At 41.5% G+C, this 21111-nt stretch overlaps 1 protein-coding gene across 5 annotated transcripts in view; it reads left to right on the forward strand.

Moving 5' to 3' along the window:
- The window catches only part of card14 (caspase recruitment domain family, member 14), a 69266-nt gene that overhangs the window by 24008 nt on the left and 24147 nt on the right, over positions 1-21111 (forward strand). For 4 of the 5 annotated variants that reach the window (XM_062032359.1, XM_062032360.1, XM_062032361.1 and 1 more), the window contains exons 3-11: positions 112-249; positions 325-650; positions 2222-2380; positions 2466-2576; positions 3837-3962; positions 10988-11119; positions 11191-11298; positions 15426-15511; positions 15864-15922. In XM_062032359.1, coding sequence (XP_061888343.1) covers positions 112-249; positions 325-650; positions 2222-2380; positions 2466-2576; positions 3837-3962; positions 10988-11119; positions 11191-11298; positions 15426-15511; positions 15864-15922 — 1245 coding nt within the window. The remainder of the gene's footprint in view (positions 1-111; positions 250-324; positions 651-2221; positions 2381-2465; positions 2577-3836; positions 3963-10987; positions 11120-11190; positions 11299-15425; positions 15512-15863; positions 15923-21111) is intronic. The other variant, XM_062032363.1, reaches the window with a different exon arrangement.

Below are 21111 nucleotides of genomic sequence, written 5' to 3' on the forward strand. Positions count from 1 at the left end.
GATTTTATCAATACTTTTACGACAAACATCGTAAAAGTATTTGACTTGACCAACACTACACTCGTGGTTTTGAAAGAAAAATACTATCTAAAAATGTTGAAATGTTTCCAGGCCACATGATGGACATACTTCGAACGCAGGGTAGAAACGGTGCTGTGGCTTTACTGGAAAGCCTGATGATCCACTACCCGACCCTGTACACTCAAGTCACTGGATGCAAACCCAGCTCTGAACCGTCAAGATTCAGTGGTTTGTTCCCTAAATCATTTTCGCGGAAAAAGATCTATACGATATGTCTCGACTTATGTTTGACCCTCCCAACAGGCCTGATAAAGTATTCAGAACTGACCGAGTACCTTATCCGAGCAGTCACTGCGATGCAGAATGAGCTTCAGGAAGCTCGTAGCGAAAATGGAAAAATGAACGCTCGCTGCGCCTCCCTGGAGTCTGAGATCCAGCTGGTTGTGGAGCGCGAGGAGAACTCCAGACGCCTGCAGGCTGAGTATGAGCGCCTACAGAGACACGTGAGCACGCTGCAACGGGAAGTCACCAACCTCAAGGACGAGAAGTGCGACTTGTACATGCGCTACACTGCAGCCATCGAGGAGAAATCGGCCATGAATATTCGCCTCCATGACCTCAACCTGCAGGTTTGTAAACATGACTAATGTCTACAAGTGTCCTTTTTCACGTTTGATACATACCGATATTGGCTAATACCATCCATCCATCCATCCATTTTCTACCGCTTGTCCCTTTCTGGGTGGCGGGGGGTGCTGGAGCCTATCTCAGCTGCATTCGGGCGACAGGCGGGGTACACCCTGGACAAGTCGGGGCTTGGCTAATACCGATTTTAACCATTTACAATATTAGCATAAACCATAGCACATACTTTTATTATTTTTAGTGTAGAAATTTTCGAAAATGATTAATAAAGTGAAATTACTCAGAGATCAATGCTCGGTATGAAAACATTAATCTTATGACAGATTTATGCTTTCAAAATGGAGTGTTAATTTCTGTTTTGGTGACAAGTGATAGTCACAAAACCCAAAACCAGTGAACTTGGCATGTTGTGTAAATGGTAAATAAAAACAGAATACAATGATTCGCAAATCCTTTTCAACTTATATTCAATTGAATAAACTGCAAAGACAAGATATTTAATGCACCCCCATACCATCACAGATGCTGGCTTTTGAACTTTGCGCCTATAACAATCCGAACGGTTCTTTTTCTCTTTGTTCTGGAAGACATGACTATGACATGACTAAGTCTAACTTTGCGCCTTTAACAGTCCAGATGGTTCTTTTCCTCTTTGTTCCGGAGGAACACGACGTCCACAGTTTTCAAAATCGATTTGAAATGTGGACTCGTCGGACCACAGAACACTTTTCCACTTTGCATCAGTCCATCTTAGATGAGCTCGGGCCCAGCGAAGCCGGCAGCGTTTCTGGGTGTTGTTGATAAATGGCTTTGGCTTTGCACAGTGGAGTTTTAACATGCACTTACAGATGTAGCGACGAACTGTAGTTACTGACAGGGGTTTTCTGAAGTGTTCCTGAGCCCATGTGGTGATATCCTTTACACACTGATGTCGCTTTTTGATGCAGTACCACCTGAGGGATCGAAAGGTCCGTAATATCATCGCTTACGTGCAGTGATTTCTCCTGGTTCTCTGAACCTTTTGATGTTATTACGGACCGTAGATGGTGAAATCCATAAATTCCCTGAAATAGCTGGTTGAGAAATGTTGTTCTTAAACTGTTGGACAATTTGCTCACGCATTTGTTCACAAAGTGGTGACCCTCGCCCCATCCTTGTTTGTGAATGACTGAGCATTTCATGGAAGCTCCTTTGATACCCAATCATGGCACCCACCTGTTCCCAATTAGCCTGTTCACCAGTGGGATGTTCCAAATAAGTGTTTGATGAGCATTCCCCAACTTTCTCAGTCTTTTTGCCACTTGTGCCAGCTTTTTTGAAACATGTTGCAGGCATCAAATTCCAAATGAGCTAATATTTGCGAAAAATAACAACGTTTATTAAGTCTATTCAATTGAATATAAGTTGAAAAGGATTTGCGAATCATTGTATTCTGTTTTTATTTACGATTTACACAACGTGCCAACTTCACTGGTTTTGGGGTTTGTACTTAGATGTTGCTGTATCAATATTGCACCATGTTCATGTATAGTTCTTGTGTCTTGCGTAATGGCAGACATATCAGCTTCAAACAGAACTGCAAAAGGCCCAGACGGAAAACGTCTTCCAAAAACGGCGCTCTCTTAGATGTGTCCCTCTGGCTGAAACCTCCCAACTTCAACAAGAAGTGAGGACTCTACGCTTTCAGCTGACACAGATAGAAAAACTAAACCCGGTAAGAAAAATGGATACACTTTTGAATAGTCCATCACTATTTCAGCTGTCACGTTTGTATTTGATCTGCTCTCCCACTTTCTCAGGTTCAACAGGCCATTCTGCCCCATGACGTGATTGACAGCCAGGCGGAGCTTGGGGAGAAGCTCAGGTGTTCCAGAGAAGAGAATGAAAAGTTGCACAAAGAAAAACAAGATGTGAGTGTTGTGATTGTGACCACGTGGTACTGCCCGAGGTCAACGATATACGATCGACACGATAGGGATAATGCATGTTGATGCAGTACCACCTGAGGGATCGTTTTCAGCCTTGCCGCTTGCGTGCAGTGATTTCTCCCGATTCTCTGAAGCTTTTGATGGTGAAATCCCTAAATTCCTGTTGTGTTCTGGAAAACTGAGAGCGACAAGCTGGAGCTAGCGAGTGCAGCTAAAGTGTACTGGCTAGCTCTAGAGCCGCATGCGGCTCTTTAGCGCCGCCCTAGTGGCTCTCTGGAGCTTTTTCAAAAATGTATGAAAAATGGGAAAAAAAATGTTTTAATATGGTTTCTGTAGGAGGACAAACATGACACAAACATCCCTAATTGTTATAAAACACACTGTTTATATTAAACATGCTTCACTGATTCAAGTATTTGGCGAGCGCCGTTTTGTCCTACTAATTTTGGCGGTCCTTGAACTCACCGTATTTTGTTTACATGTATGTACAACTTTCTCCGACTTTCTAAGACGTGTCTTATGCCACTTCTTTTTCTGTCTCATTTTGTCCACCAAACTTTTAATGTTGTGCGTGAAGGCACAAAGGTGAGTTTTGTTGATGTTATTGACTTGTGTGGAGTGCTAATCAGGCATATTTGGTCAGTGCATGACTGTCAGCTAATCGATGCTAACATGCTATTTAGGCTAGCTATATGTACATATTGCATCATTATGCCTCATTTGTAGGTATATTTGAGGTCGTTTAAGTCCTCTTAATTCAATTTATATCTCATGACACACTATCTGTATGTAATATGGCTTTTAATGTTTTGCGGCTCCAGACAGATTAGTTTTTTGTATTTTTGGTCCAATATGGCTCTTTCAACATTTTGGGTTGCCGGCCCCTCATATTTATTTTACCACATGGTAGGGTTAGACTCTAACCCTACCATGTGGTAAAATAAATATGAGTCCACAGCTTTTAAAATAAATGCTGCTTTAAAATAATGTCATTAGTGGTACCACAGTGGGGATTTATGGTACCAGGTTGGGTGCTTTGTTTTTCCAAAGTGACCTTAAAATAAACCATGTACTCCTGCTTGACTGAGTATGGTTTGAAGAATGGTTGTGCCAACACCTTCGTTGCCAGTTCTAAATGATTGTGGTTTCTGTGTGTGGTCAAGTGTGCTTGAATGTTGACATGCTATTTTGTGTACACAATCCCCCATGCTACATTGATAATGTTGGTGTATTGTTGTTCAGCTTCTGGATCAGAGTGAAAGTCTGACCGTCCAAGTGCATCAGCTGACCCTGGACTGTAACATGCACCAAAAGAAGAGCACTGTGATCCAGAACCAGATGAGAGAGTTGCAAACCGAAAGAGACCAAGTAAGAAAGGGAAAACAATGTAGCCCTTTGTATTGCATTGAACTATAATTGTGAACATAATATAAAATGGTACATCACACGCCTCACTTTGCAGTATGCAGTAAGATCCTGTGATTCTTCTCAGCCAATCAAACAAAGTATAGGTTGCATTCAGTCAAGTGACTTTTTCTGACTGGTTTACCTTCAGTGAACAAAGTGGTGGTCAACCAAACCAATATGGCTACCGTGTACCAAACACTGTGCAAACTATCTGAGTACGTAACAGGCCTAGATCTTACCATTAAAAAGCATAACAAACAAGTTCCCAGACATGTCGAACTATCTGGTGCTCCAGACGTCATTCTACCATACTTGTTGGGGTGGCGGGGTTTGGTGGTAGCGGGGGTGTATATTGTAGCCCGGAAGAGTTAGGGATGCAAGGGATTCTGGGTATTTGTTCTGTTGTGTTTATGTTGTGTTACGGTGCGGATGTTCTCCCGAAATGTGTTTGTCATTCTTGTTTGGTGTGGGTTCAAAGTGTGGCGCATATTTGTAACAGTGTTAAACTTGTTTATACGGCTACCCTCAGTGTGACCTGTATGGCTGTTGATCAAGTATGTCTTGCCGCGTACAACATGTGACTGGGCCGGCACGCTGTTTGTATGGTGAAAAAGCGGATGCGTCGACTGGTTGTAGAGGATGCTAAAGGCTCTGCCATCATGGCACGCCCTTAATATTGTTGTCCGGGTGAAAATCGGGAGAAATTCGGGAGAATGGTTGCCCCGTGAGATTTTCGGGAGGGGCACTGAAATTCGGGAGTGTCCCGGAAAAATCGGGAGGGTTGGCAAGTATGCATTCTACACAGCAAAACAGATGAAAACTTACAAAAACGCAGAAACCTAATACTTTTTTGTCTGTGGCTGAGTCAAGGATTGGTATCAAGACTCTACCGGATATACAGTGATCGCATTGTTTACAGCAATGTAATGTTCATATGTGACATCTCAGCAAAATGATGAAAGACACATACAAATAGAAATAGGTGTATTCATGCAGACTGCCTCGGTGTAATTATCAATTTCGTTACTTGTCATACGCAGAAGTGAAGCGATCGGGTACTTGAGCGTCTTGTTTTCAGATATGTCTTTATGCGACACTCCTACACGGTTGAAGCTAACATTTTTAACAACATGGAACTTTATTGGCACTAGTTTGTCATTAATCATCTGTCATGTTTCCTTCTTCCGCAGTAAGAAATATGTAAGAGTGTTTGTTGTAACCTGACTCTCGCCAGATCCTTGTAGTTCGCTGAGCTCTACACCAGGGTCTGGGCTCGAAGGCAATGCAAACTCCTTCAAAATTGCTAAAAATAATAAACCAATCAGGATCTCCGGGCGGGGTTTCATAGATGCGACGTCCTGCTTGTCTACCTGAGCGCTGTTTTCCCCTCACCTGCTGCTGATTGTCAGCCTTGCTATTTATGTCGGGCTCGCCTGTTCCTTGATTTATGTTTTGAGAACCTTACATGCACAACTGCTTCATTCTCTGTTTAAATACATTAAAATCATCTTACCTGCTCGTCGTTCTCCTGGTTCTTGCATCATAGGGGCGCAAATACCGCAGCCATGCGAGTTCCTGACAGTATATATGATAGTATATATCTGTATCATGAATCAATTTAAGTGGACCCCGACTTAAACAAGTTGAAAAACTTATTCGGGTGTTACCATTTAGTGGTCAATTGTACGGAATATGTACTTCACTGTGCAGCCTACTAATAAAAGTCTCAATCAATCAATCAATGACAGATAGATGCTAAAAAAAGAATGGATTTTGACCTGGAAAGATATAAACTAATGTATCAACAGAATCCACAAGAACGGAGGGGGAGTAGTTGTGTACGTGATGAAGAACTTAAAGGCCTACTGAAATGATTTTTTTTTATTTAAACGGGGATAGCAGATCCATTCTATGTGTCATACTTGATCATTTCGCGATATTGCTATATTTTTGCTGAAAGGATTTAGTAGAGAACATCGACGATAAAGTTCGCAACTTTTGATCGCTGATAAAAAAAAGCCTTGCCTGTACCGGAAGTAGCGTGACGTCACAGGCTGAAGGGCTCCTCACATTTCCCCATTGTTTACAATGCAGCGAGAGCGATTCGGACCGAGAAAGCGACGATTACCCCATTAATTTGAGCGAGGATGAAAGATTTGTGGATGAGGAACGTGAGAGTGAAGGACTAGAGTGCAGTGCAGGACGTATCTTTTTTTGCTCTGATCGTAACTTAGGTACAAGGGCTCATTGGATTCCACACTTTCTCCTTTTTCTATTGTGGATCACGGATTTGTATTTTAAACCACCTCGGATACTATATCCTCTTGAAAATGAGAGTCGAGAATGCGAAATGGACATTCACAGTGACTTTTATCTCCATGACAATACATCGGCAAAACACTTTAGCTACGGAGCTAACGTGATAGCATCGTGCTTAAATGCAGATAGAAACAAAAGAAATAAACCCCTGACTGGAAGGATAGACAGTACCCCATAATTTATAGTCATACAGTGTGAATTATGATCATTGACGCATACACATTGTTGCCTTCTGTATAGGTAAGAACGGGACCAATCGAGAGGTACCCCTCTGACACCATAGTGGTATAGCTTATACAATAAGATCTCAAAGTCTATTGTGTCAAAGGCCTTGGACAGATCCAAAAAAATGCCAATACCGCATTCTCCTTCTTCAATACAGTCATTGACAACATTGTCCATTGAAACAACTTAGTGAGAAGCCAAAGAAAAACCATCAACCACCTTGAAAAAATTAGAACCTTTAACATATATCAGCAACCTATCATTTCAAACAGGCAAATTCTCAAACAAAATTAAAATAGCAAAAATCACTTCATATTCTCCACTGCTCGCTAGTGTTACCATATCTGAGTTATTGTGTAGAAATATGGGGAAATAACTGCAATTGTGCACATCATTCACTAACTGTGTTACAAAAAAGATCCATTTGAATATTCCATAATCTTGGATATAGAGGATACACAAACTTTATTTATTGAATCAAAAATATTGTAATTCAACGACTTGGTGCATTTGCAAACAGCTAAAATTATGTACAAAGCAAACTATAGCCTGTTACCCAAGATTTTACAATAATTATTTTCAACAAAAGTGGAGAAATATAAACTTAGAGGAAAATCAAATGTAAAACATTTGTATGCACGTACAACACTCAAAACCTTTAGCATATCTGTATGTGGAATTAAATTATGGAATGGATTAAGCAAGGAAATCAAACAAAGCACCAATTTGACTCAGATTAACAAACTTTTCAAACTACTAGTGTTCACAAAGTACAAAGAACAACAATTATGATGAACATCTTGAACCTTTAAAAAAAAAACAAGAACGGAGGGGGGAGTAGCTGTTTACGTGATGAAGAAGTTAAAGTATAAAGTGGTAAAAAAAATATGTCATTAGCTATTGGTAATATATTGGAATGTCTAAGTGACCAAGAACCCGATGGTCACTCTGTCAGAGCTTCAGCATTCCTCTGTGGAGAGAACCTTACAGAAGAACAACCATCTCTGCAGCAATCCACCAATCAGACCTGTATGGTATAGTGGCCAGACGGAAGCCATTTCTTAGTAAAAAGTTTGCAAAAATTCACCTGAAAGAGTCTCAGACCATGGGAAACAAAACGGGACAATGATTGAACTCTTTGGTGTGAATGCCAGGCGTAATGTTTGGAGGAAACCAGGCACCGCTCATCACAAGGCCAATACCATCCCTACAGTGAAGCATATTGGTGGCAGCATCATGCTGTGGGGTTGTTTTACAGCGACAGGAACTGGGAGACGAGTCAGGTTGGATGGAAAGATGAATGCAGCAATGTCCAGAGACATTCTGGAGGAAAATCAACACTTCCCATCCAATCTGATGAGCTTGAGAGGTGCTGCAAAGAAAAGTGGGCATAGTGGAATGCATGAAACGGCCCAAGATAGGTGTGCCAAGCTCGAGGCATCGTATTCAAAAATACTTGAGGCTGTAATTGCTGCCAAAGGTGCATCAACAAAGTATAGAGCAAAGGCTGTGAATTCCTACGTAATGTGATTTTTTATTTTATTTTATGCATTTGTAAAATTTAAAAAAGGAAAAAACTTCACACTGTCGTTATTGGGTATCGTCTGACGGCAATAAGGAACATACTCAATTATGGAATAAGGCTGTAACATAACAAAATGTGGACGAATTAAAGCGCTGCGAATACTTTCCGGATGCACTGTGTGTCATCAGCATGAAGAGGATATGATTTATTGTATCTTTTGAAATGTGTTCCATAAGTAGGATGTGAAGTTAGAACAGAACAGATTCAAGAATCGAGCCCCGGACAACGGAGCACAGGCGGAAGTCATCGATTCAGATTTTAAAATAGCTGTTTGTCAGACATGACTTGAACCAGTTTAAGGGTGTGCCTCTTAAACCGGCACATTGTGCCAAGCCACCGACAAGAGTTGCCTAATCTACTGTGTCTAAAGCAACAGTTATATCTAAAATAATTAAAATGGCAGACTCACCAGTGAGTGGATATTAAACATTCAATAAAAAACCTTAAAAGTACAAATTCAGCGCTTTTTTGGAGTGAGTCCCCATTACCTGGATTGTTCGACGCTCCTTGCGAGCAGTTTTTCACTTTCTAGAAAGCACAGAAGAGGGAAAGGCCTTCAGAATCAACAATGCAGGCGGACACAAACAGTTGATAGACAATTGCCACAGCCAATCAGATCACAAGTTGTTGTCAGTAAGGCCTTCTAGCTGGCCTTACGCTGTGATTGGATACTCACTTGGGAGTCCCAAGTGAGTATCCAATCACAAGTTGGGAAAACAGGAAGTGGCTCCGGAGCCATACGAGCCATAGAAAGACACAGAAAAGTCACTGGTACTCACAAAGTAGGAGAGCAAAATGTTTATTAGGTGGCAGACATATATTTGAAAAGCCATTTTCAAGAAGGATACTTAGGAGAAATTAGATCTTGTGAGATGAGCTATCCCGGCGGAGAAATGGTTCACACGAATCAACCGACTACGACAACTACCGACTACGAGCGGGTTTATTTCTGAATTTTTTCATTTTCATGTTCATTTGTTTTATTCAATTCTTTTAATTTTGACAATACCACGTAAGATATGTTTTAATTGCTGAAGCGGATTTATTGAATGTTGAATGCACTGAAAATAGACCGTTTTGTACACTGTGGAGGTGATTAACTGCCCAGTAGTGTGTAAGTGGGTTTCTGTACAGTATCTCCAGCCGTGTCTATGTGGTGACATAAATTACGGTATTTTGAGAGGTGAAGTCGGACTAGGTAGGACATCACTGAAGGCCTAGGTGAGAAACATACGGCCCGCCACTGATTAGTATTCATTTCTGTAATCAGCCTGACCTATGTAAGCCTAGATAATAAACTTTAGGATTAACACATGGTTTCATATCATTTGTTCATGTTTATCCTGTTAAACTGTAAGTAGGTTAGTTATAACTATTGAATACCATAATAAGTCAGGAGTCAAGAGTCGAATTTCAGTGTTATTTGAGGGGCCTCTGCAGTGGAAAAATTGGGCCCTGAAGTCAAAAAGGTTAAGTACCCGTGATGTAAACCACAAGGAAGTGTTTTAAATGTAGGATATACATATAATATGACCGCTTTAAGAGAGAGAGCTCTGGATGTGGATGATTTTCTTTTAACAAAGTGATTATTGATTGAAGTCAAGTGAATTAAATTTTTATAGCAAATTTTTCTCTAGATAACTCAAGGCGTTTTACATAGTAAAACCCATTATCTGCATCTTTAAGATTCATTTAAACCAGTGTGAGTGGCACTGGAATCAAGAAGGGTAACGAGTCTTGGCCAAGGAGTAGCACACAATGGCAGTGACTAGGATGGCGGAAGCTGGAACAGACCTGCAACCCTCAAGTTGCTGGCATGACCGCTCAACCAGCTGAGCCACGCCGGTCCTCAATTGACCACCTCCTCGTCATCCTTTAAACATCCAGAATCAGAAATACTTTAATAATCCCCGAGGGGAAATTAAGATTTTCAGCACAATCCCATTTTAAGAGCAGACAAACATTACAGGGAGACAGAACAGGATCGCTGACGGATCTGCCATATTCCAGCGCCCCTTACAAAAAAGGTGAGAAACAGGTGAACGCTGGGGAGGGGTGAGAAAAAAAATTCAGGCTGAGCCTGGGCCCCTTGAGAGGGGGTCCAGACCGAGGCCAAGGGGAAAAAAACTCATAGCCATAGCTGGAACACAAAGGACATTAAAGACATTAAAAGAGCAGAGCTGATGCAACCAGCCACTTCAACACACAGCCACAACAGTAAAACAACAACAACAATATAAACATATACACTGTGGTGGCCTCTGCGGTGTTGCACGTCATCGTCTGCTGGGGCGGGGGGAGCATGGCCAGAGACAGGAGCAGACCCAACAAAGCAACCATGAGAGCCGACTCCACCCTCGGCCGCCCACCAACTCTCGGTTAGTGTCCAGTCCGCACGGATGAGCGAGGATACGTTCAAGGAGACCAATGTGTCTGATACCTGCTTATTCAGCCAAGACACTGCTCAGCCCCAGCTCCGCAGCCCTGTCTCTTCATCCGCATCTACTTCAGTCTCTCCAAACGGACTCTGCCGTGGCAGAGACCCAGCAGCTGGTCTCCATGGCCAAAAGGCTCCCAGGAGGCAGATCCAGAAGTTCACAAAAAGCACAGCAGAAGTCACGAAAGTGCCACCCCTTGTCACACAGTACCGAAGGGTCCCGAACCACAAGGACAAAACCTACAGTATTTTATACACACAGAAAACCATCAGAATCCTGGAGATGTGTGACTTTAAGTCGGGACTCGCCTCAGGAGGGACTCAATGAAATAAATCATTGACTACTGTATTCTAAGACATCCCCAGTGTAGTTAATGATTGCTTGAATTATTTCAGTAAATGGCACCTCTCTCTCTGCAGGCATTCCTCTCCAGAAACGAAGCACAGATCCAGATAGCCTCCATTCTGGCTGAGAAGGACACCCTGAGGTCTCAGATAATGGAGCTCAAGAAAGCTTTTAGTTTGCAAGACAAAGACCGGCAGAGCTCTGATGTAATTTCCGACTCAACATCACCAGCATAGACCAAGAAAAATATCAATGATGTATAATCGTTTCTTTACAGGTGAGAGGAATTGCCTGTAAGTGTGACGACTCCCCGATCCCGAACAGACGCAAGCTTTGTCGCATGGACGCAGTCAATCCTTCATCGCAAAATTGCTTTTACTCAAAGGTGCGCGAATGAGGTTTTGCTAAGATGCTTAAAACATGTGCCAAGTTAAGTTAAGGGGAGTTTTTTTAAAATGCTATCCTATGTCTAAAAACATTTCCTCATTCACAAGCAACATAACACACTTTCGATGGCTTCACAACAGGGAGCTGCGGTGTTGACATTTTTGGCTACCACAGTTAACCCATACTTGCCAACCTTCCCAAATTTTCCGGGAGACTCCCGAATTTCAGAGCCTCTCCCGAAAATCTCCCGGGACAACCATTCTCCCGAATTTCTCCCGATTTCCAGCCGGACCTGAGTGAGGACAGTCTGTCGTCACGTCCACTTTTCCTCCATATAAACAGCGTGCCGGCCCAGTCACGTTATAACATCTACGGCAGGGGTCTCAGACACCGTTATTTTGCGGCCCACACTTAATATGAAAATGTAATGTTATGCGGCCAGCAAGTTTTAAATGAATGCCGCTTGACAGCGTCATACTTGCCAACCCTCGCGATTTTTCCGGGAGACTCCCGAATTTCAGGGCAACCATTCTCTCAAATGTCTTCACCCAAACAACAATATTAAGGGCGTGCCGTGATGTCACTGCCTTTAGCGTCCTCTACAACTTGTACAAACAGCTTGCCAGCCCAGTCACATGTTGTATTTGGCTTCTGCAGACACACGTAAGTGACAGCAAGACATACTTGATCAACATTCCACACAGGTCACACTGAGGGTAGCCGTATAAACAAGTTTAACACTGTTACAAATATGCGCCACACTGTGAACCCACACCAAACAAGAATGACAAACACATTTCGGGAGAACATCCGCACCGTAAGACAACATAAACACAACAGAACAAATACCCAGAACACCTTGCAGCCCTTCCGGGCTGCAGTATACACCCCCATTAACACCAAACCCCGCCCCCCCAACCCTGGGCCCCCACACATCAACCCCCCCCCCCCTCTGTGCGTCGGTTGAGGTGGGCGGGGTTGGCGGGGGTGGGGTTTGGTGGTAATGGGGGTGTATATTGCAGCCCGGGAGAGTTAGGGTTGCAAGGTGTTCTGGGTATTTGTTCTGTTGTGTTTATGTTGTGTTTAGGTGCGGATGTTCTCCCGAAATGTGTTTGTCATTCTTGTTTGGTGTGGGTTCACAGTCTGGCGCATATTTGTAACAGTGATAAAGTTGTTTATACGGGCACCCTCAGTGTGACATGTTTGGCTGTTGATCAAGTATGTCTGTGTGCAGAAGCCTCATACAACATGTGACTGAGCCGGCACGCAAGAAGGAGACTATTAGTCTCTGTTATCCATAGGTTTATCTATAACCCATAAAAAAGTAAGCAGGCACGAAGCTATTGCTCAGCGTGCGTTTATCCCAGCCGGCACGTTAATAGACTGACACACAACATCCGGATTCCCATCATGCATTGCTTCAGAACTACGGCAAGTAGTAGAGAGGAGTATTATGTGTGTGTGTATGTGTAAATAAATGAACACAGAAATTCAAGTATTTGAATTCTAGCTGTAAATATACTCCTCCCTCCTTAACCCCGGCCCCCGGTACGCCCCGCCCACACCGACCCCGCCCACCTAACCCCCCTTGGCAAGTATCAGTTAACCACATGGATGTCACAATACTGGAAACAGCTGCCAATCATGTAATCCCTGTTTATTAGGTGTGAACTACAATTGAGGAACAACGGTAGGCCATATTCAAGATTCGATTGGTACCTGTGTTGAAATGTAGTATAAAATAGTTTAAAATGTTTTATTTTGAGGAAAGTGCAACAGTAAGAAATTGAACTGAATTATTATATATTTTAGTAAATTATAGTTCCTTACAATAAATACAACAGAAAGCCATGTCAATAATGATCTCACTGGCTAAATAAATCTTGTTTACACCTCAATACCAAAAAGACTGTATGTATGTTCTTCTCTCGTAAGTCAACAGAAGGTGATCAACCGTCTGGAGAGAGTCTTGATATCCTAGAAAAATTCTAATATCTTGGACTGGTCTTTGACACAAATTTATCATGTCTATATTGCCAAAAGTATTTGGCCACCTGCCTTGACTCACATATGAACTTGAACTTTCATCCCATTCCTAACCCATAGGGCTCAATATGATGTCGGTCCACCTTTTGCAGCTATTACAGCTTCAACTCTTCTGGGAAAGCTGTCCATAAGGTTGCGGAGTGTGTTTGTAGGAATTGTCCACCATTCTTCCAAAAGCGCATTGGTTAGGTCACACTGATGTCGGTCGAGAAGGCTCGGCTCTCAGTCTCTGTTCTAAGTCATCCCAAAGGTTGTTAGGTCAGGATTCTGTGCAGGCCAGTCAAGTTCATCCACACCAGACTCTGTCATCCATGTCTTTATGGACCTTGCTTTGTGCACTGGTGCACAGTCATGTTGGAAGAAGAAGGGGCCCGCTCCAAACTGTTCCCACAAAGTTGGGAGCATGGAATTGTCCAAAATGTTTTGGTATCCGGGAGCAAGTTCCTTTCACTGGAACTAACTCCTGAAAAACAACCCCACACCATAATTCCTCCTCCACCAAATTTCACACTCCGCCCAATGCAGTCCGAAATGTACCGTTCTCCAGGCAACCTCCAAACCCAGACTCGTCCATCAGATTGCCAGATAGAAAAGCGTGATTCATCACTCCAGAGAACGCGTCTCCACTGCTCTAGAGTCCAGTGGCGACGTGCTTTACACCACTGCATCCCACGCTTTGCATTGCACTTGGTGATGTATGGCTTAGATGCAGCTGCTCGGCCATGGAAACCCATTCCATGAAGCTCTCTGCGTACTGTACGTGGGCTAATTGGAAGGTCACATGAAGTTTGGAGCTCTGTAGCAACTGCCTGTGCAGAAAGTCTTTGCATTATGGCTTCAGCATCCGCTGACCCCTCTCTGTCAGTTTACGTGGCCTACCACTTCGTGGCTGAGTTGCTGTTGTTCCCAAACTCTTCCATTTTCTTATAATAAAGCCGACAGTTGACTTTGGAATATTTAGGAGCGAGGAAATTTCACGACTGGATTTGTTGCACAGGTGGCATCCTATGACAGTTCCACGCTGGAAATCACTGAGCTCCTGAAAGCGGCCCATTCTTTCAAAAATGTTTGTAGAAACAGTCTCCATGCCAGGTGCTTGATTTTATACACCTATGGCCGGGCCAAGTGATCAGAACACCTGATTCTGATCATTTGGATGGGTGGCCAAATACTTTTGGCAATATAGTGTATACGTTATTGTTTCACAACTTGGACACACAGAAAACTGTGCTAAAACCCATCAAGTCTCTCTTCAAAAGGGCAGTTAAAATCCTTGACAGGAAACCAATGCACTTCCACAATTGTATTACTTAACACTTAACATTCTTGATCTGGATAGCTACCAGATCTTTATGGATGCGTGTCTCATCTACAAAGTTTTAAATGCACTTGCACCACTACCATTATATGAAATCATTCAGAGGAGAAACAGTGAAGGACGGAGAACTAGGGCCTTGTCTAGAGGTGGTTGTAATACGCCAAGAACAAAATTCGTTCAAATGGTCACCTCTGTAAGAGGAACACAATCCTGGAATAAGTTGCCCACACACATTAGAGACTGTAATAACTATCCACTTTTCAAAAAAAACCGTAAACACTGGCTAAAAATAAATCAGACGTGCACCCATTAAACCATTAAACACTGTTTCCAGACTCCAGCCCGTTCCAGTGGGCTTCTGGCCAGCATATTTGAAGCTATGAGGGAATTGTCTGTCCTGGTCTATTGTCTTGTAAATTGTGTAATGCAACTGCTTGTCTTGTCTGTTTTATGATGTGTTATTTCTTTGGTTCATATTTCTGTCATCGTGGTTTTAAAGTCTTATGTGTCTCACTGTGTTATTTTAGAAACCTGCCTCGGGTCTACGGCTGAAAATGAGCATTCATGCTAAGTCTGGCACATTTATTCAAGTGTTGATTAATGTGCACTGTCCCAATTGAATAAATGAAATGAAATGAAAATGCATAACTTTAATATATATTTGTTTTAAAATATCTTTGTAACAATATTCATACTCTAATTCAGCTTTACGTAATCATGAATACTTATTCTGTATGCATGCGTGTTTGTCTCTCTTAAAGTGTGACAATTCAATGGCCAGTAGTGAAGAACCTCCAAGTCCTCAGTCTCTACACATAAGAAAGGGAGCTCTTCATGAAGAAAACAGGTGAGCGTGTTTATGTTTGTTCTATTTTTGTTCTTGGCTAAAGTTAACAGTTTGTTTAAAAGCTATTATAGACACCTGCCACAGGGCATGTCTTTTCCATTGCTGTGTCTCTGGCACAGAATCCAGTCTGTGACGCAATGTGGAAAGAATCTATTTTACACAGAGTGATAATGCTAACTTGTCAAACCAGTCTTGGGTGTTGCACAGTAGATCATAATTCCATGTTCAGTGTTTTACTAAATATGTGTTTGTGTTTGGTGTGAAAGTTTCGTTGTACTTGTGCAATGACAATAAAGACCTATCTATCTATGTGTGAGTCCCAAATCCGACTGAGATGTTTTCTGTTTTGTAGCCTGGAAACAGTGGAGACTGATGATTTGTCATTGGACGACTTTGTGATCCTCCGCAATGGTGCGTTTTGCAAACCTACAGTTTAGTTCCTTACAAAGATATGAACAATCCAGAATGTTTATACTGTCTTCATGGCGTAGTGCAGGGGTCACCAACCTTTTTGAAACCAAGGGCTACTTCTTGGGTACTGATTAATGCGAAGGGCTACCAGTTAGATACACACTTAAATAAATTGCCAGAAGTAGCCAATTTGCTCAATTTACCTTTAACTCTGTTATTATTAATAATTAATGATATTTATCTTTGTGGAAACACTGATCATCTTAATGATTTCTCACAATAAATATATATAGAAACAGATAAATATCAATATGCAACACTTTATTTTTATATTTTCTCTAAGTGCACATTTTTCAAATTGAACATTTTCAAATGATCACTTCTAAGACAGTCTTGTGAAATCACAATATCCCATTTTAACTAGCTAGCCACTAACATTTTTTAACAAATCATGAATTACTTTGCACCATGTTTGTACAAATAATAACTCATGTAAAATACAAAAGTAAACTCTCGAATGTTGAAATCATGTCACACTTTGAACTGGACACCAAATCTGTTATCTGTTTCTTTGTCAGTTAGTGGGAAGCCTGGCATTGCATGCTGTTAACTAGTGTGTTGTACTCTGGTGTGTAACTTGACACTGCAACTCTGAGTGAGTCTTGCAGATGTGCATCAGTGAGGCGTGTTCTGTGTTTGTTCTTGATCAAGTTCATGTCAGAAAAGGCTGATTCACAAAGATAAGATTTTTCCTCATTGTTTGCGGAACCTTCTTAATCTTTTGGACATATTTTCACAGCAATCTGGGCTTAAGCTTAATTATGATAAATGTAAAATGTTAAGGATCGGAAATCTAAAGGGAACGTCCTTTCGAATGGAATGCAAAGTGTTTTGTTTATAAATTATATGCAATCTGTTGTGTTCCCTATTTTTTTTCTGTGTACATTAATGAAGGTGTGTGTTGCTGAGTCCGACTTGGACATTATCTGGACTGGGCCTGGTTTAAAAAACCCTTTAAAAAAATCTAATTTCATTGACGACCTGGTCTGTTGAAGATAAGGCCCTTTTTTAAAAAATAAAATAAAATAAGATAAATAAATAAAAAACATTTTCTTGGATAAAAAAGAAAGTAAAACAATATAAAAATAATTACATAAAAAATAGTAATTAATGAAAATGTTAGTGGACCAGCAGCCTATACAATCATGTGTGCTTCAGGGACTGTGTCCCTTGCAGATGTGTTGTCTATGTTGTGGGAACCAGAATATTGGTAGCAGAAAGAAATAACCCCTTTTGTGTGAGTGGGTGTGGATGAGTGTGCATGGGGGAGGTTGTTTGGGTTGATGCACTGATTGAAAGTGTATCTTGTGTTTTTTCTATGTAGATTTAATTTTTAAAAAAAAATAAAAATGTTTTATTTTTTTATTTTTATTTTTTTAAGAACAGGCCCGCGGGCGACTCATCTGGTCCTTACGGGCGACCTGGTGCCCGCGGGCACCGCGTTGGTGACCCCTGGCGTAGTGGGTAGAGCGGCCGGGTCAGAAACCTGAGGGTTGCACGTTCGCTCCCCGCCTCTTGACATCCAAATCGCTGCCGTTGTGTCCTTGGGCAGGACACTTCACCCTTGCCCCCAGTGCCGCTCACACTGGTGAATGAATGATGAATGATTGGTGGTGGTCGGAGGGGCCGTAGGCGCAAACTGGCAGCCACGCTTCCGTCAGTCTACCCCAGGGCAGCTGTGGCTATGAAAGTAACTTACCACCACCAGGTGTGAATGAATGATGGGTTCTCACTTCTCTGTGAAGTGCGTTGAGTGTCTAGAAAAGCGCTATATAAATCTAATCCATTATTATTATTCGTTGTAAAATGGAAGGGGCAAATGTAAAAAAATTAAAAATAAATCCAGAAAAAAATCACATTAAACATAGTCAGGGAAATACAGTAGGAAGGTGATTCATATGGCCCCATTCGTTGCTGTTTACCTGACACATGAAATGTGACAAAAAAAGTGGTTGCACTGTCCACTTTAGCCCCCAGATGGCAGTAAAGTGTTGAATATCTTGAAATGTGTTATGTGGCAATTCCAACTTTGACCACAGCAGAATAGGCCCTTCCCTCCTGTAAGTATTTGCTTCACCAATCAGCAAACAATCTGACAGCCCAAAGACCATGAGTTACAGTCGTGGTCAAAGAACATAATGTCTTGAGTTTCCAATAATTTCTACAACTGTTTTTTTTTTGTGATACAGTGATTGTAGCGCATACTTGTCTGTCACACAAAACATTCATGAAGTTTGGTTCTTTTATGAATTTATTATGGGTCTACTGAAAATGTTACCAAATCTGCTGGGTCAAAAGTATACATACACTACATTATCAATTTTGGTGATGTAGAAAAGCTACAATCAAATCAAATTAGCTTCATGGCATGGCCTCTTAACTTCATGTGAGTGATTATGACTGACGACACCTGTTGACTTTTCTGAGCCCATTTAAATAGTGCTCATGTGATGCAGTCATTAGACTCGGTTACAAACGCGACAATGGGAAAGTCAAAAGAAACTCAGCACAGATCTGAAAAAACTAATCATTGACTTGAACAAGTCAGGGAAGTCACTTGGAGCCATTTCAAAGCAGCTTAAGGTCCCAAGAGCAACTGTGCAGACAATTGTTCGTAAGTATAAAGTGCATGGCACAGTTTTGTCACTGCCACGATCAGGAAGAAATTGCAAGCTATCACCTGCTGCTGAGAGAAAATTGTTCAGGATAATCAAGAGTCAACCGAGAACCACCAAAAAGCAGGTCTGCTATGAATTGGAAGCTGCCGGAACACAGGTGTCAGTGTCCACAGTCAAGCGTGTTTTGCATCGCCAAGGACTGAGAGGCTACCATGCAAGAAGGAAGCCCTTGCTCCAGAAGCGACTCCTTAAGGCTTGTCTAAAGTTTACTGCTGATCACATGGACAAAGATAAGACCTTCTGGAGGAAAGTTCTGTGGTCAGATGAAACAAAAAGGTAGCTGTTTGGCCACAATACCCAGGAATATGTTTGGAGGAGAAAAGGTGATGCCTTCAATCCCAGGAACACCAACCTACCGTCAAGCATGGTGGTGGTATTATTATGCCCTGGGCCTGTTTTGCTGCCAATGGAACTGGTGCTTTAAAGCGAGTAAATGGGACAATGAAAAAGGAGGATTACCTCCAAATTCTTCAGGACAAGCTAAAATCATCAGCCCGGAGGTTGGGTCTTGGGCGCAGTTGGGTGTTCCAACAGGACAATGACCCCAAACACACGTCAAAAGTGGTAAAGGAATGGCTAAATCAGGCTAGAATTAAGGTTTTAGAATGGCCTTCCCAAAGTTCTGACTTAAACCCCATTGAGAACATGTGGACAATGCTGAAGAAACAAGTCCATGTCAGAAAACCAACAAATTTAGCTGAACTGCACCAATTTTGTCAAGGGGAGTGGTCACAAGTTCAACCACAAGCTTGCCAGAAGCTTGTGGATGGCTACCAAAAGTGCCTTATTGCAGTGAAACTTGCCAATGGACATGTAACCAAATATTAACATTGCTGTATGTATACTTTTGACCCAGCAGATTTGCTCACATTTTCAGTAGACCCATAATAAATTCATAAAAGAACCAAACTTCATGAATGTTATTTTGTGACCAACAAGTATGTGCTCCAATCACTCTATCACAAACAACTAAGAGTTATAGAAACTTTTGGAAATTCAAGACAACTATGACTTTATGTTCTTTACAAGTGTATGTAAACTTTTGACCATAGATAAGGTGAGGCACCAGCCGAGAATTAAAAGTGAGGAGTTGGTTAATAATCTTTAGGAAGTTGGGAGCAGAGATGTGACCATCGTAAAGGAACCGAGTATTTTGAACGGTTCTTTTAAGTCAGGGGTGATCATTACGTCGATCGCAAGCTGCCGGTCGATCGGGGAGGGTGTGTCAGTCGATCACCAGCCAGTCATTAAAAAATAGACCTAAAAATTAGCGATCATCAATCTTCACCAAGACGTCACTTTGGTCATTATTAAGAATAAATTATTTTTCAGGACTTATGCAGATCCCAAATACAGATCAGCAGGTACCAGAAGGTAAGAAACGTTGCTTTTGAATAATATTGCGAGACAAAACGCCAGATAATATTTCTTACCTTATACACACACACCATAATAATACTCCTATGTTGAAGCACAGTACAATCCATCAAGCGGTGCGGCTTTAAAGCTTACCAAAGTCGTACTAAAACAGTTTGATAGATTTTTGAGCGCCGTGTGTAATGTTCTATATTTTCAATGGAACATATAAAATGTTGGTGTTGTTTACTTGAGTCTTATTGCCGTCATAGTGCAGCCTACACTTATCTCTTATGTTTGACTGCCATCTACTGGTCACACTTCTCATCACACAATGTACCAAATGAAAAAGCTTCGAGGTCGGTAAGAACAACCAAACATATTCCTTACATAAGGCGCACTGTCGAGTTTTGAGGGAAAACATATATTTTAAGTGCGCCTTATAGTCCTGAAAATACGGTACACATATTTTTATTTGTGTATTTTTTCTATATTATCAAAATGTACTTAGTTAAGGGAAAATTTGAAATAGAAAAAGTGCGTATATGGCACCACCTTACGGATCGTTAACATAGAAAACACAACAAAAATTAAATTATATTCAATATAATTCCCACCAATACAGTATTATTGGTATAAATGTAAAATTGTTTTGATCCACATCCCATCTGATAACCGCTACCAGCGATATTTCACTTCATAATAATGATAATAAAAAAAACAGTTAAAAAAAAGAACTACAATAAAAAGTATGTTTTTTGAACGGCTCTTTGAAAGGAAGGGCTCCTTAAGATCGGGCTCCTTTCAAAGAGCCATAAATCTTATCTCTAGTGGGAGCAAAGTACTCAAGTATTCGTCTGATTTCACTTCCGCGGTGATGGATTTTCTTTTCTGTGATGCACTGCCATCAGAAGAGAAGGCCTTAGGCTCGGAAAACATGATAAAGGGCAAAATGTTAACAAAAAAGATCAAAGGGGACGCCTCCCTTGACGCATGTCGTAGGAACGATTAGCGTGTGTCAAAATTTGGAGGGAAATTGAAAAGATCAAAACTTGTGTGGCTTGCAAACAAGGGTTTTTTCGCCATGTCTCATTT

This window comes from Entelurus aequoreus, linkage group LG22 (assembly GCF_033978785.1).
Source record: "Entelurus aequoreus isolate RoL-2023_Sb linkage group LG22, RoL_Eaeq_v1.1, whole genome shotgun sequence".
NCBI lineage: Eukaryota > Metazoa > Chordata > Actinopteri > Syngnathiformes > Syngnathidae > Entelurus > Entelurus aequoreus.